This window comes from Ovis canadensis, chromosome 12 (genome assembly GCF_042477335.2).
Source record: "Ovis canadensis isolate MfBH-ARS-UI-01 breed Bighorn chromosome 12, ARS-UI_OviCan_v2, whole genome shotgun sequence".
Taxonomy (NCBI): domain Eukaryota; kingdom Metazoa; phylum Chordata; class Mammalia; order Artiodactyla; family Bovidae; genus Ovis; species Ovis canadensis.
Genome location: NC_091256.1, coordinates 57,651,809 through 57,668,783, shown reverse-complemented (window position 1 = coordinate 57,668,783; position 16,975 = coordinate 57,651,809). Strand labels below are relative to the sequence as shown.

The window sequence follows — 16,975 nt, the reverse complement described above, 5'->3', positions numbered from 1 at the left end:
AATGACACAGCCAATGTGGAGTCGTAAACACCCTCACCCGGGGTTCTCCTCACCCTATAGCACTGGCTCTGCTCCTCAAATAACTGCCCTCCTGTGTGACCATGAAATTCACCTGCAGAAGGGTCAACAGGTGGCCAGAAGACACAGGGAACCAGGTGCTGCCAGGCAGAAGGCAGGAGGGTGTCACCCCCCACAGGAGAGGGGACTCGGGACCCGTTCGCAGTGCTGGCCCCAGGGCCGGGTGTGCTGACACACCGACCCCACTGCACTGCCTTTTGCCAAGCCCTTCCCACGGGCTGGGCCCAGGCCAGGAGCTGTGCTCTCACTGCTAGCCTTTGCCCTGCGTGCACTCTGTGCCAGCATCTTTCCCGCCGTCTGTCTGAGGCCACACGGCGACCGGAACACAGTGGGGTCCCGGAAGCATCTGCTGAGTGAATGAACAAGCAAACCAACGAAGATCAAAGCAAGAAAGTCTGAATTCCAAACCGACGTGACTCTGTGTTAAAGATCAGAACCGACTCAATGGACATGAGTTTGAGCAAACTCCGGGAGATGGTGAAGGACAGGGAAGCCTGGAGTGCTGCAGTCCATGGAGTCGCAGAGAGTCGGACACGACTGAGCAACTGAACAACGACGATTGAGAACTGAGGATTCTGCTCAGAGGACACATTCAGGCATCCTCCACGTTGAGCAATTCCAGAAGGTTCAGACCACCGAGGGGCTCGATAGGGGCCTGCACGGGTGACAGGAGGCACAAGTGGGGTGTCCAGTACACCTGGGGATGGACAATGCCCCTGATGAAGCATCTCCTCTCCTGCGGGCAGGGCTGGCATGCTATTCTCTGATTCTGTATGCACCTACCAGTGAGTGGGGAGGCCCTTCTACACCCTTCCTACCCCTGGGGGGTTGCAGGGTCTTTTCATCCTTGTATTTCTGAGCACCCAGGAAGGGGCCACCTTGGCCAAGGGGTTCAAGGTCTGCTCCACGTTGACTTCACGTCAAAATCATGTCTCATCGCTGTCACTGTGGTCTGGGTGGGTGCGGATAACCCACCCCAACACCTAGTGAGGAGGTGGGTCAGCACTGTGTGAACTCAGTGCTTAGCTCCTGCTGTGGGCCCAAAGCACACCCCAGGCTGGTGTGCTGGAGACCAGCCTGTCCTGGAGACCTGTCCTGGAGACAAGGAACAGCTTCACGGGCACCCAGGCCTTGGGAGCCGGTCCTCAGGAAACCTGTATGGTGACTGGCCCTGGATGGGGCCCTGAGGTTTGGCGGTGATGGAAGGAGGAAGCACCTCCAGCTGAGAAAGTGCAGAGCTCACATTTCACTGCTTCTTGGTGGAGCCCTGCCAGCTATGAGCCAGCCCCTCCAAGAGAGGGAAGGCTGGTGGCCTCCTCAATTGCCTCCCTGCCTCCTATTTTCATTCCGATTTGTCACTTCAGTGCTGGTGACGGAGGCTCCCGGGTCCAGGCCCTGTCTTCCACCTGTCAGCAGTTCCTGGTGGACCAGGAGATGACAGTCTACAAGCAGCGGCCAAAAGCCCCGCACCACAGGTTGCTCTGAGGTTTGGGTTCTCTGGGAGCCAAGCAAAGTGGCTTTGAAAAGACCCTGCTCTGTGACCCCAATGTGGCATGGCCATGCTGCTCAGCTCACTGGGGAAAACAAATGACCCACGAAGCAGTTGTGAATGCTCATGTCCAAAACTGGCATCATGTGGCTGCCCTGGCACATGGTCCAGGTGGCTCCCTCGGCGAGGGGAGACCTCCCGCAATGCGGGTCTCCCAGGACCTCAGGGTCTGCAGCACCCAGGACTGAACCAGAGAACGGAAACCAGCCTTGCCCCCGCTTTAACACAGGGTCCACTAGTTCTCACGTTTGGGGGGACTAAAGTCCTCCCACTCCCAGGTTGAAAAGTCACCCCTGGCAGGTGCTAGGACCAGTGTGGAAGTGGGTCCCAGGGAGCCACCCCTCTAACTCTGCCCTTCACCCCGACCCTCGAAATCAGAGGGCATGGCTGCAGGGAGGCCTTCAGAGGGAGCTGGCTGGCTCCACGGGCCACACTCGCCTTTAACAATCAGCCTGAAAGTGCCGGCATCTGCTGGCGTGGTGCAGCGGGCCCTCCCAGCATAAAATATTCATCAAGAAAAACTCCCACAGCCACGCTGCCTTCCGTGTCAGCCAGGCCCTGGGGACGGGAGCTAAAAATAGACTGGAGGAGAAGTGCTGACAATGGGGGTGGGGAGGGCTGAGCCCCCACGCGCCACACGTGGGCTCAGAGACAGACAACGCAGTGTTGGTGGTTCCCCAGTGAGCGCTGCAGAGGCCAGGCTGGAGGCTAGGGACTCTGTCCACCCTCCCCCACCAGAGGCTATTTTTATCCACATCAGTGGCCCCAGGACACCTCAGTGAAGAATCAAAGACCATCTTTAATTAGCAAGGATAGCCTGGGTCTACATGCAGCCGGCTGACAAGAAGCAGCTATCACCAGCACTGGCCCTGAAAACCTGGGAATTCAGTCCCCGTCCCATCCCCTTCATCAAGCAGCTGACTTCCTCTCGCCTGCCCACCCCCATCCCAGGTTCCTGGGTTTTTGGAAAGGGCGCAGGCAGCCCCCCAGGTACAGAGATGGGCCCAGCCCCAGAAGGCCAGGGGCTCCTCCACAAAGGGTTCCATGACCACAAGCAGCTCTCCATGGAGACTGGACCCTGGGGGAGGCACTCTTCCCAGACTGCTGCTGGCACTGGTCTTCCCAGCAGGCTGAATTCTGGGGTACAGGCAGGGCAGAAGGGGCGCCGTAGTGCCTTCAATTGAGCTGAAAGCAGCCTCTGGGCGGGCACGCCACAGAACCACCAACAGCCGGGCTGCAGACCTTGCCACGATACCCTGTCCACCTGCATCTACAACAGAAGGAGCTTTTCAAAATGAGGATGGTGGATATCCTCAGATGTCCTTGGTCTCAGGGCCATCTGGGGGGCCCTGCAGGCCCCACTCCTTCAGCCAACAGCAGAGGAAAGGGCCGGAAGGGAGGTCCTGGGCCAGGCCTGCCCTCCAGCAACTGGGGGGGGGGGCCAACAGGTGGTAGCTGCCCCTCCTCTCCTGTGACCAGCCCATCCCCAGCCCTCTCAGTTCCTGGTTCCTTTTGAGCTCCCCCTTCCACCAACTCCAGGTTCTTTCCAGGCAACAGAAGTCACTGGGTGATGGGGGGAGGAGTAATAAGGCTTTATCCAGAGAGGGGAGGGAAGATCATTGAAGGAGGAATTATCTGGGAAACTATGGCAAGAGCTGACATCATGATGACTGGAGGGAAGTGTCCTGGCAGAGGAACAGCCAGTGCAAAGGCCCTGAGGCAGGACTGGGTTGGGGATTTGAGGAACAATGGCAGCCGACTTGGCCGGACTTGTCCGTGCCCAGGGCACCAAAGAGCCGCTGAACCGTCGAGGTGGGAGAGGCAGCGAATGTGATTCTGTTCTAACATTTGCTCGGACACAGTGCAGTCAGGGAGGTGGTAGCAGGAACAGGGCAGGTATGCGGCTTGGAGCTGAGCGGGGGGAGAGAGAAGCCAGGCTGAACACACCAGGAAGAGCAGGGTTTTGGGGGGAGGTGGCTGGGAATGTTATGTTTGAGATACCTGCTGAGACCCTGTGGAGGAAACAGAGGCGGCCTGGGGCCTAGGCCCACCCCCAACCGAGGGCAGGGTGCAGGTGGGCTCTCTCAGAGCCCAGGTGACGTGGCCATGGGGTGGCTGTCTGGACACTGCAGAGTCCCTCACAGTTGAGTCGTGCCAAAGCCAGGGAGAGGCCAGTGAGATTAAAGACAGAGAGCGTCCTTGGATGGGGCCGCCCTGCTGGAGCCTGGAGGCGAGGGAGGTGGGAGGACGGAGGTCAAGGCCTCGCTTGTGCGTGGTGCAAATTCAGTAAACAGGATGGAGATGCTGGGGGCGGCCAGGCTGACAGGTGTCCCCAAGGGGCCCTGCGGCAACATGGACAGAGACGGGACAAGGGTCTACAGAGAACAAGGGTGAGCCTGCACTTGGGGTCGAGAGGGTCAAGGCTGGAGGTCAGGCCTGTGGGCAGAGGTAGGGGACACAGATTATCAACCAAGGGGCCAGGCGGGGTGGCAGCCATCCTGCTGTACCATCAGGGTGGCGTGCACGTGAGGTGAGCACCCCATCTTTGGGCTCAGGAAAGCCCATCAAGAATGCTGGGGGGTGGTGGGGGGGAGGCAAGGCTTTCCCAGGGAACCCACCATGACCAATGCAAGGTGGGGGGTGCTGTGGCTGAGGAGCTGGGAGGGAGAGGCTGAGGCTGATGGACCCCTACCCCTGCCCCCCCACAGGCCTGGTCCCTGGGCAGCAGGGCCAGGGCTATATATGAGGGGAGGTATCAGTCCAAAGCCCACCTGAGGACGGCACCCTCCCTGGCCACCCCTTCCTTCCTTCAATACGGTGGAGCCCCCATCTTTCGAAGCCAGGTTCACCAGCCCTCCTCTCTGCAGCCTCCCCCACCCCCCACCCTGCTTCATCAGAGCCCCAGGAGGGGCCGTGGGGGATGGGGAGGGACAGGAGAGGGCCCAGTGGGCAGCCAAGGCTCCTCTGGCCACATCAGGGGCCTTCATGAGGCCGGATGGCTCCTCCGCGGGCCTGTGAGGCCCCAGAGAGGAGGAGCGGGGTGGGGGAGTCACATTAGCATCTCCGAGAGAGGGGACTCAGCTGCCACCAAGAAGCACCCCCCCACGCAGGCCAGGCAGCCATCCTCAGCCAGAGAAGAAGCACGCAGGACCTCATGCAGTCCCATGAGGAAGTGAGCCTCAGCGCCATATGTTTACTGTGACAGAGGCCTCGGTACATGCTCTTCTCCAGGAGGTGGGGATCTGCGTGGGGCACAGACGCGGCGGGGGTGGTGGCAGCCCTGGTAGGCGCTTCTGGAAGCAGGGCTCAGACTGGCAGGGGGCCCGAGTCGCTTGCCAGCCACTTCCACAAAAGCGCCAGGCGCTGGAGACCCCAATATACCCCCACCCCTGCCCAGGCTTCTGTGCTCAGCACAGCCCAGCCCAACCTCAGCTGGGGATTCTGGCTTCCTCCCGGCCCCCTAGTGGCAGACCCAGGGCCTGACTCAAGACCAACCAGGAGCAGCCTGAACAGAGAGGACTTGTCCACACCCAGGCTACCACGGCCAGCTGTGTGAACGTCCACAAGTGAGTCAGCCTTGCTGGGCTGAGGGGTTCCTCACCAGTGCAACAGGGTCACGCGCAGGGGAGCCTGGCCCCCAGGGCCGGGCTGAGCGTGGCTGAGAGAAGCAGCAGAGGACTCAGAGCTCCAGGCAGGGCACTTAACCGGCAGGCATCACTAAGGAATGTGTGAGAGTAGAAAGCTCTCATTGGCCTCAGGGGACATCCAGATGCGCCATTCATTCCTTCATTTGCTCATTCCTTCCTTCCTCATTCATTCAATACACAATCACTGAGTGCTCCCAGCCAGGCTTCCTCACCACTCACCCCCCACCCCCAATCCTGGCCGCCTCTGCTCCCTAACTCCTGGGCTCTTCCATGGCTAGCTCATGCCAAGTTGCTAGCTTTTGAGCTCCTGGGACCTCCCAACACGGCCCTTACCCACTGGCTTTTCTGAGGGCTCCTGCTCACCCCCTGGGCACCACTTCACAGCCCTCAGGTGGAAGCTGCCAGCCCAGCACACACCCTGCTCCTCTGAGCACCCACACTGCCTGTCTCTCACTTCAGGCCTTGCACACAGCAGGATTCACGCACTTTCCAGAGAGCACCCCCCAAGTACTGAGACTTGCAGGCCCAGTGACCCCTGGGGAACACACATGTTCTAGTCTTCGTGAGGCTCAGACAAGTGGGGGCGGGACAATTGGCAAGTGACCAGCATCACTAAATCAGGGGGCTGGTGCTTTGGAGCAGGGCAAGGCAGGGACAAGGCCAGACCACGATGGGGATGCTGGATGGGGGTCAGTGAGGCTCCTCCAAGGAGGCAACACTGGGCTCACCCTGGGGGGTGAGGACTGACCCCTGAAGGTGGCCTGGAACCTCTGTGGGGGCAGCAGGGCTCCAGGTGAGGCAGCAGCAGGCGGGGGTGGAGTGGGTGGCAGGGGCAGCGTGCACCGACCCTCAAGGCATGAACCTTAGGAGCATGGGTTTTATTCTAAATGAACCAGAATCCTGAAGTTTCAGCAGGGACGTGACGAGATCTGCACAGCTGAGGACAAATCACCCCTGTGCTGGAGAACAGACTGTGCGTGTATGCGTGTGTGTATACGTGTGTGAGCGTGTAAAGGAGGGAAGGACCAGGAGGAGGTGCTGTCAGTGATCCCAGACAGGAGCAGGGTGGTGCCCCAGGACCAGGCAGGGCTGGGCATGAGGGAGGGGGAGCCTCAGAAGACTCCTGTGATTGTGGCCTTAAGCACTGGGGGCCTGCAGGTGCCAAGAGCTGAGATGGGGGTTGGGGGGGCACTGAGGGGGATGGCAAGAGGGAGGGAAATCCTTACATGCTCAGCGAATCCAACCTTCTCTTTTCCAAATTAAGAAAATGCTCGTGACCCTCACCCCCAGCAGCCCCAACAGCAGCCTCTTGGCTTGTAGAACCCAGGACAGTCCCAAGGGAACCCTGCTGGGGGCTGAGGCCCTCTAGGATCTGTGCCTGGACTAGAGACCCAGGGTCTGCTTGTGGTGGTAGCTGCCCGCCTGCGCCCAGGCTGGGAAAGGCCATGAGGCCCAGCCTCAAGGTGCGGGGTCTGGTTTGGCCCCATCGTGCAGGACTCAGGCCAGGGGCTCCTTGAGAGCTCACCCCGGGACGGTCCTCTCCCCTGACCCCGCTCCAGCAATCAAACACAGCATCAAGACCCCCAGGGCAGCACGCTCATCCCTCGGCAAGGAACTTGTAAGGGGCACCACCTCTCACACTGTCTGCCCAGCCCCTCCCCCGCGCCCCCAGGGATGGGCTCTCACGTGTGTCCTGCACCTCAGCCAAGGTGGCTGGCCCCTCAGGAGTGGAGGGGGGCCCAGCGGCCCAGAACAGACTCTTGTGACTCGGTTTCTCCTGGAAGCCCAGTAAGTGCGTAGCAGGCTGGCTCAGCATGGGGGTCAGTCACTCCCAAGGACAAATGGGCCAGAGGGGTCACTCACCACGAGCTGGGGCACAGGCAGAGACTTGCCCTCCGGGCTCAGGGACACGTAGGTGAAGAAGGCACTGGCGGCCCGGTAGCGCTTCACAAAGTTGTTCACCACGGGGTCGGCATCCACCAAGACCTCAATCTCCATGGACTTATTGCTGGTAAAGGTCATGCGCCCGGAGATGGTGATGACACAGCCTGCGGAGCAGAGTGGGTCAGGGCGGCCAGATCAGGGCGGGTAGGGAGGACGCTGCAGACGCCCGTGAGACAGCGCAGACCACAGTCCTCACCGTAGGATGTCACAGCGACAGCACATGGGAGCCCCTGAGTGTTCACCTTCTGCTCAGCAAGCGGGCCTCCTTCACTTACGGAAACATTCAGAGCTGAAGGGATCCCGGTGGCCACCCAGGCAAGGGTCTCTACCCTCAGTGTGGCAGCGTCTGGGGAAGGGTGCTGGCCCCTCGCCTGCTCTCAGGTCCCTTGGCAGGTTAAGGCTGAATCTGTGCTGACCACGGTCTGGCCTTACTTGTGCCCCTGGAGCTGCATGGCTGCTCTACGGGCCACTGAAGAACCTTCCTCCACCCTCCCCAGTCCCTCCCGGCTGGCTGTAACATTCCGGATGCTGGTCTGACAGCAGGGTTGCATGTATGGTCAGGCCAAGCCTTCACGCTGACCACAGTCCTAAGTCCCCTGGAGCCACCGTCTGCACTCCAGCCCATGTCTCCTTCCTACCTTCTGTCTAGGTGGGGCTGCGTCTATCTTGTCATGCTTTCCTCCCCGCCAGTCTTGCCCATAGGACCAGCACTCTCCCCTGAGCCAAAGATCTGCCCTCCAAAGACACCAGCGCAGCCCTCTCTGTGGTCAGAGTCCCTGTGTGCCCCCACCTCCCAACTCCAGCAGTTTCCATCACAGGCGGTCACACGTTTTCATGATACTGTCCTGGGGGGTGGGTGGGGGGTCCCCTGCTCTCGCCCCGCCCCCACCCAACCTCTCTGCACTCCCCACACCCTTGGGTCCTGAACACCTACCCTAGAGCGTCTCTCCCGGTCACGGGCTCCCTGCAACCTCTGACCTTGGTCTTCCCTTCCCTTGGCTTAATCTTACGGAGCCCAGTTTTTGGCCTATAAACAGACTCCAGCTGCCCCTCGGGGTAACTACGGGCTGGCATGAAACAAGCCAGGTGCTGAGGCTTCTGCCTGGTGGTGGCAGGCAGGTAGTGCACTTATTACCACCACTGATGGTGCTTTGCACCCCAGGGCAGCACTGATGCTTAGGGCTTTCCTCTGACACGTGCCCAGGACCACCACCCCAAGGGAGCCTACTTCTGGGCCAGGCTCAAGGAAATTCCTGTCTAGGTCAGACCAGCTCTGGCTGCAGTGACCTTCTAACACCCGAGAACCCCAACATCCCAGCTCCACAAAGACAGCCCCACAAGACATGTTTAGAGACTAGGAGGACAGATAAGTCGGGGCAGCGGGTGATGGTTAGGGGTCAGCATGTGGGCAATCAGAAGCGGGAGCAGTTATTCGTGTTATAAAGTACAGATGCTCTGTGCCACACTCACCCCATATTCACAGGGAGTGCTCCGTGTCACACATGGCCACTTCTGGGGGAAAGGAAGGCCAAAGAGTCAGCAACGGGCAACAGCCCTGGGAACAGCCCCAACATGGCCCCCATGGGCCGTCTCTAGGGGAGTAGGAAGGGGAGGTGGGCGTCCCTGAGGATTTCCCGGCATCCCTACCCATCCCCGTCAGCCTACCCCAGTGCCGGCCAGCACCCTCTCACCCATGACCAGACAAAGGGCTTGTGGGGGCCACGTGCTGAGATGTAGGGTCAAGCCCCTTCCTCAAGAGGAAACTCATCAGAGCTCCCAGCCAAGGGGCAGGGATGCAGGGGCAATGAATGCAGGGCCTTTCAACAACCATTTGTTTAAAGAACAAATGAGAACACACTCATGCCTTATCTCCTGTGTAAGCCCTCCACCAACCACATGGCTGATCATTTTGTGTAGAAATGTGAAGAAATTTCTCATCAAAACTGACTTCAGAAAACAAAGCCGGCTGATGACGTACATGAGACCCGAGGGGACATGGTCCTGAGAGCCACTCACGGCAGGAGACACAATGACGGCCTCCTACAAGTCGGGAAAGCTTTAGCACAGCCCCAACACCAGCCTCCACCCCTCAGAGACGGCAACACTCCTACCTCACGAGCCTCAGGCTGCCCCACACGGAGGTGCTTAAAAACGGGAAGCCAGACTCGGTAATTGAGGGGCAGGGACTGGATTTGAAACAGACAAGGAGAGACCCCAGTGCAGCCAAGGGCCACCATTCCCTGACCCTTGGCTGGGAAAGTACACCCCAGACAACCCTGCGGTCTGCGGTCAGTCACAGGGGATGGGGTCAGTCACACCCCAGGGCACCTCTGGCCACATCCATGGCTTGTCAGCTCCCAGGAGCCAGGAAGGCTCCCGCCAGCTGCTGCCATGTCACTGGCTCCCCCCAGGACTTGAGAGCATGGAGTGGTCAGTCCACAGAAGTGGGGGTCAAAGCAATGCACCCAGCTTTGTGGAAACAGACACGCCCACTCCACAGACCACCCCCCACGCTGCCACCCCCCATCCACCCTCTGCACGGGCATCTCTTTCTGGAACAGAGCTCTTCTCCTTCCAGGTTTCCGGCTCCAGGCACCTGCAGGTCTGCTAGGCTCCCTCACAGCCTGGAGGCTCCATGAGAGTGGGCGCCCCTTATCCCTGAACCAACATGTGGCCCTGTGTGGACAGTGGCCATGGCAGACTCCAGCTGGATGGGCCCCTCCTGCAGATGCTTCACCTCAGCTACCACGGTGGCCGCTCTGCCCAAGCAGCCCGGCAAGGCCATGCTCCCTCCCTCCTCCCTGGGACCAGGGGCAGGGGTGCTACCTCCGGGGGGGGGGCTGGGCCAGTCTCAACCTCAGCCTGGGACAGTGGGGACCTGTCTGGGTAGGGCACAACCCCAGTCTGAGTCCAGCTGGGCTCCTGTTTGCTTTGTCTCAGAAACTGCAAGGGCAGGTGTGACCTGCCACATGCTCAAGGGTGCCCCATGGTGGGCAGCGAGACACATGTGGCCCTGGCAGAGTGGTCCGAAGGGCGGGGACTGTCCCACCAGATCACACACCCAAACCCACCTGGATGACAACATGTTTAAGGTTGGTGAAACACACTCAAAGGGAAAAACAGCATCTCCCGCGGGCGCTAGATACCACGTGCCACTTTGCATGGGGTGGGATCCCCGGAAGTGAGGCCAGGAGGGACCACCCAGTTCTCCTCCGAGTCACAGAAGCAGGGACAGATTAGCCCTGATACAGCCAGACCATCCCCACAAGGGGCAGGCTTTCCAGGTCCGGAGCCACCCAAGAGGCCCGCCAATTCCCCAGGCTACAATGCTCTGGGGAGGAGCCCTGGGGCCCACAGGAGCTGGGAGTCCCCAGCCCTAGGTTTGAACTTGGGCAGGGGGCAAGCCTAGAGCCTGCTGTGCCTCGATTTCCTCGTCTGCAAATGGCTGTCTCTCTGGTAGGTCACTCCTGCATAGTACGCGCGAGTAGACAGAAGCTCAGGACTGACTGTCACGTCTTGGGGTCTGAGTGTCCTTCTCACACAGCCCTTAGGGTGGGGGAGGTGTCTGGAACCCCAGGGGAGAGAGTGCCCACGGAACGCCCTGTGGTGTCTCGAGGGCATGAGAAGAGTCCTTCCAACAAGGTAATAATAATAAGTGACATTTAAAACAAATCGCTTCCTTCCTCTCTTTCTGCAGCAGGCACATTTGCATCAGGCAAGAAGCTGCTTCTGATGCTGTCACAATGAATCAAATGGGCAAGTGCACCGGGCAGGGAGCTCCAGCTCTTCAGCGGTGAAGACACGGACGAACCCCTGTCCTTCCATCTGGGTCCCAGGACACGGGCAGTTGTCCTGGATCTGAGGCTGAGGAGTGACTCCATTCAAGGCTGGACCCACGGGGGCATCCCTGGCATAGGAGCCTGTCTGAGAGATGGGGACTCAGCTGTGCTCTCAGGGACCCTAGATCCAGTGCAAACACTCCGTGATGAGCCAGGAAGCTCACTGCCTCCACCCATCATCGCTAATCTCCAAACCTCAGAGAGGCCCATGCCCACTGCTGGGAGGCTGGCCACAGAGGGGGAGCACTTCCTATCATACAAGGGTTGAGACACCCCTTGCTCTCCTGGGGTTTCTGCCAGTGTCCTATCCCCAGGGCTCACAGGGTGAGATTAGGGTGGTGTAAAAGGCAGAGCTCAGAAGTGGGCTAGAGCCTTACTGGCCTCTCTGTGTCAGCTGGAATTTAACACAAAGGGACCTCACAGGTGGGATGAGGTTACAGATCTTGAGGTGAACACTCAGCCTGCATCACCCAGGTGGGCCCAAGGTCATCACAGCGGTCCTTGCGAGAGGACGAGGGAGCCGTGACCACAGACGCAGGGTCAGGGAGATGCTGGGCTGTGGCTATAAGGATGGACGACAGGCCACAAGCCAGAGAGTACAGGCACCTCTAGAAGCCGGGAAAGGAAGGAAGCAGATTCTCTCCTGGAGCCTCTGGGAGGATCGTGGGCCTGTTGACCAGGGAGTAGCACTTTCATTACTGACACTGAATCACGGCCCCATGTGGCTAGTGACCGTTGTGGGGATGGTGCTGGGGGGCTCGTGCGGGTAAACCTGACGTAAGCAGATCATAGAGCTGCTGGAAGCAGAGACTGAACTGTGTGCCTCTAACTGTCTGAATTCAGCAGGAAGAGGGGTCCCTGGGCCGAGACTATGAGGGGACACAGACAGAGCCAGGCCTTCCTTGGGGCCAGACGCCAATGACTGCAGAACCCTCAGTCCTGTTTCAGTCTGGAGTCTCACATACATGTGAGGGGGGAACCATCACTCTGGCAGTCCAGTGTGCTCACGGTGCTGGTGCTGCACTTGATCAGCACTGGCGCCAAGGTTGATGGCCCTGGGCCCTGGCAGAGGATACTGTTCAGGCCCGGAGGGTGGTGGGAGGGCACCAGGCATGAGTTCGAGAGCTCCGACCTTGGAGCTGACTGTCTTCGCCAGGTTCCACCACGGACCTGCCCTTCGGCCAAAGGCAGTTTCCTTAATCCCTTGACAAGCAGTTTCCAGATTAGAAAACGGGATAAACAGGGCTCCAGTCTCATCAGGGAGGACAATCGTACCCCTCCAAGTGAGGGGTAATTGTGTAAAGCATTCAGCACCATGCCTGGCACTCGAAAGTGAGCAATGGGCACCGGAGTTAAATAGAAGGGGTGCCTGCAGCGAGCCGAGCCATAGGTCACAGCCGATCCTTTTCTAAATCACGGTGAGGCTGCCTCGAGTGGCCACCCAGGAGGGCCGCCAGCTCCCCCTGCACACGGTGTCTCTTTCAGGGCAGGTTTCAGACAGGGATTTGGAAAAGAAAGCAGAATACTAAAACATCGCTCTTCCCAAGACTACACTGCCAAGTACTGCAAACATTGAGAAGAGCTCAGCACCTAAGCTCCAAGGAGCTGGGGCAGCAAGTGTGCTTACGACAAGCGTCTTCTAGAGACTTCGCTTCCCACCCTGATAGTCTGGAAGGGATCACTTCTCCACAAGAGAAGTAAAGGTCACCTACCCAAGGCCTCCAAAACCACTAGAACAAAAGCAACTATTTTCCCCTTTTCACTTTTCTTAGCATTTTAGCATCTCAACAACAACAAACAAGAAAGTCAGAAATGGAGCAAGTAAAAGGAAGCTCGGGTCTTTGGGCTTTACCAGCTTGCCCCGACTAACGCTGGCAGCCCTGTTATCAGGCGGGTGGTTGAGGTCCCCTGTGCCCTCCCCCAGCACTGACCTCACCTCAGTACCACTTTCTGAGGGGTCTCAGGTATGTGACACTGGACTCCCCCAAGTCCCAACTCGTGGACAAAGTGGTCCTCCTCCATCTCAACGGCCTGGGTCGAGTTTGATTCTCTGCACGACCACTAAGACCCCCGAACCCGCTGACCACAGTGGGAAGGGGGACAAACCCTGAAGGACTTTCAGTGCCCGCTGGTGGAGGGGCTGGGCTGAACCTGGTGGGGTCACCAGGAGGACAGGTCACCAGTGTTAAAGACCATGAATGTGGGCTTGTGGAGGGGTTGATGAGGGTATAAGGGGTGGGCCCTCCATGGTCCAGGCAGTAGTGATGGCATGCTCCAAGAATCTGGTTGGTAACAGCAAACCTGCCACAATCCTATGAGAGAGCACTGTCCCCACTATCAGAAGTGCGGGTGCCACCGAGCCCCTTCTCAGTACACACCCATTGGGGCTGAAATTCAAAGTCGTCCTCTGACCTTCTTTCGGACGATGTTTTCATGCCACAAAGCTACACGCATGGCTTCCTGACAGACACCCCTGCTGCAACTGACCGCTGAGGCCACAGCCAGGCTGGGTTTTGCTGACAGCACACCAACACCCATCCTCTGAGGAAGCAGCCTCCCCAGAGGCTGGACAGAAACAGAGCAGAGCAGTTGCTGCCTGAGATCTGAGAAGCTGGTCAACCCAAAGGCCTGGCCTCCTCTCCATTCCAGCTGTTGTTCTAATGAAATATGCTGAAACAGGGGAGTCAGAGAAAGTCACACCCCCTCTGCTAAGACCCCACCTATGGTCATCAGAATAATGGCCCCCAAAGGCACACCTGGCCTCCATAACGAGGAGGGGACACACTGCTGACTCCTGGAGCCCCCAGGCTGTGATCACTGCTGTGCCGCCCGGGGAACACTCACACGCCCTCTCGCTGCCCTGCATTCCTGCCAGCAGAACTGGACACAGCCATGCAGCTCTCCCCTCCGCGGTGGCATCGGCTCCTGCCCTCTCGGCCAAGACCAAGGACCGGAAGCAGCTCACAGTCCGCGCCCCAAGAGCCCCAAGGGCTCACAGCCATCTCAGCAGATTTGCATCAGAAAATCAAAGCGGAACCATGGGGAATGTCAACACCACCCCTTCACCAAGTGTCTCACACTCTTCTGATGCCCGGCACCAGGAACCCTGAGCCCACAGGGTCATCCAGGCACGGCCGGCCTCGCCCTGCACATCCCCAGAAAGCAGCGGACAGTGAGAAAGGATGAGGTGCCGGGGAGCGACAGTTCCCCCAGGGCCTCTGCTCCTCCATGTCGAATACGACATGTGACAACTGTCTGAAGCGGCCGGGACTGAGACCTCATCGGCAGTGACCGGCCAGGCTCCTCCTCCTCGAGCCACAGCGAGAGGGGAGTGAAGCAGACAGCTTCACACGGGGACATTCCTCGGGAAAAACGACAAATAAGGTGTGACACTGTCGAATGGCCCCGGGGACACTGCACTGAAACGGGCCAGACTCCGTAACTGTGACTTCAGTTTGGCCCACATTCCTTTATACACAAACAAGATGTGATCCGAGAAAAGAGAAACATTCTCTCTGCTCCCTGGGGCTCCCCAGGCCGGGAGGCCCAGCTCCGGGGCCCCAGGCTGCACAGGCTCAAGGCCAAGGCTCTGATACTGCGAGGAGTTATGTGGGGGTGTGGGGTGCAGAGAGCTCAATGTCATGAGGGGCAGCCCACAGCCCAGCCCTCACTCTCACCCCATCCACAGTGGGATGTTCCACCAGAAAAGCACGACTTGTGAAAATGAAGATCCCTTTCACTGTGTTTTGGGTTTTTTTTTGGCCACGCCCTGAGGAATGTGGGATCTCAGTTCCCCGAGGAGGGAGTGAACCTGTGCCCCTGCAGTGGAAGCACAGTCTTAACCGCTGGACCACCAGGGAAGTCCCCTTTTCTCCATGTTTTGAAATAAGACTAACTTTTCAGAAACAAAGTCTTTTTTGCACCCACATTGCCCTGACATCTCCCAGGTTTCAATGCATCCCCAGCAAAAGTGCTCTCCTCCAGCCAGGGTTCACAGTGTTCCCTCAAAATGAACCAACTGAGCATCTCCTCGCCCAACGAGCATCTCCTTGACCTCCCCGACCTCCTTGTTGAAAGGTGATTCTGGTCACAAGAGCGATGGAGGGTGAAGAGCCAGGGGTGAGGAGTGGGGGCTCCCTGTTTCTAACAAAGGCAGACTTCACCCTCTGGGGCCTTCCCCTCAGCGGTGAAGCACCGCTGACCTGAAGCATCAGGTCAGCTGATAGGCTGACCTGGAGGAACTGGCCGCCTCTGGAGGACACCGCTTGGCTTCTCAGCTGGCAGTTCTCAGAGGGCACTGGGGATGCACCGAACGAGCATGGTGTCCACTGTGGGTTCTGACATCGTGTTTAACAGGGACGCTGGGATCACAGTGATTTATCCAGGGAGCAGTCAGTTCCAGAAAAGGAGGGGCCAGGACTCGTGGCTGGAGAGGACCCTTCCTCTCCCAAACGTTCATAGCACCCCATATACAGCACCAAGGCCCTGGGAGGACCTGCCAAGATGGATAAGACCCATTCATTTGGGGCAAATTCTAAAAGGACTGTGGTCTGCATCTGAGGCAAACACCTACTAGTTGGGAAGGGGTTCTGAAAGCGGGGAGCCACAGACCACCCCTTCCCTACCCTAATGTACCCACCACCCCAGGTCAGCGTGGGTCAGATGACGTGCTCTCGACCAGGCCGGGAGGGGAGGCGCCTACAGCTCCGCTTCAGGCTGCTCTGTCCCCAGCAGGCAGCACTTATTGCCAAGCATCTCTGCAGGTGCGTGTGTGCAGCTGGGCTAGACCCCAGCTGGAGGGGGCCTCGGAGGCCTGGACCACTGGTACTGCTCCCCAAGGCCAGGAGCAAGGAGTCAGCCTCCGCCTTCTCTCTGTCCCTCTCACCGCCTGGACCCCTGATCCCAGAGTGAAGGAAAGGCTGCTCTCCAGGGGCACACAGCCTCATCTCAGAAGACACAACGGACTGAGGGGACAGTCACTGTATGTCTTCAGACGAGCACGGAACCATTTCCGTGTGGGGCTGGGACTGGATCTCTGCTGGGAAAGCCACTAGCTTTGTGCTGGGTGGTGCAGATGGGCTGAGGGCTGGGGGCTTCCTGCTCTGACCCAGCCACTGCTGACGACACAGGAGATCCATCTTCCCTCCCCAAGAGGTTACACGCCACCACTGTGCAGTGGCAGCAACTGTGCACATGGGGTCTTCACAGGGCTGTGTGTCTCGGGCCCCTCAAGAGGGTAAGTTTATGCCACTCTTTAGCAGGAAAGAGTGACAAGGGTTAGTCGCTAAGTCTTGTTCGACTCTGCAATCCCATGGATTAAAGCCCGCCAGGATCCTCTGTCTGTGAAGTTCTTCAGGCAAGAATACTGGCGTGGGTTGCCATGTCCTTCTCCAGGGGAACTTTCCCATACCAGGGATCGAACTGGCATCTCCTGCATTGCAGGCAGATTCTTTACTGTCTGAGCCACCAAGGACGCCCCTTAATGAGATGGTTAGATAGCATCACCAACTCAATGGACATGAATTTGAGCAAACTCCAGGAGACAGTGAATGACAGGGAAGCCTGGAGTGCGGTAGTGCATGGGGTCATAAAGAGTCAGACACAACTTAGAGGCTGAACAACATCATAGCGGGATAAAGGCCTCTGGCTTCTATTTCTCTGGCAAATGGGCAGAGACCGGGGCCCACGGGAGCAAGGGTGAACCGAAAGCAAACTGTGCACAGACCCAAGGAGCCAAGGCCCCTCTCTGTCGGCGGAGTTCTGTTACCTTTTCGGATCTTGTCATGGAAGTTAATGGCATCCACGGAAGCCGTGACTATGTTGGTCTTGCAGTGGCGTGCAGCCACGATCCCAGCCACCTCGTCCATGAGCTTCATGGTGACCCCTGCAGAGGAGGGCAGGCAGCAGGTTAGATATGA

At 58.7% G+C, this 16,975-nt stretch overlaps 1 protein-coding gene across 3 annotated transcripts in view; it reads right to left on the bottom strand.

The window, feature by feature from the left end:
* Nucleotides 1-16,975, bottom strand: part of ACOT7 (acyl-CoA thioesterase 7) — a 103,168-nt gene that overhangs the window by 5,404 nt on the left and 80,789 nt on the right. For all 3 annotated transcript variants that reach the window (XM_069544815.1, XM_069544816.1, XM_069544817.1), the window contains exons 7-8: nt 16,825-16,941; nt 7,138-7,322 (exon numbers count right to left, since the gene is read on the bottom strand). In XM_069544815.1, the coding sequence (XP_069400916.1) occupies nt 7,138-7,322; nt 16,825-16,941 (302 nt within the window). The remainder of the gene's footprint in view (nt 1-7,137; nt 7,323-16,824; nt 16,942-16,975) is intronic.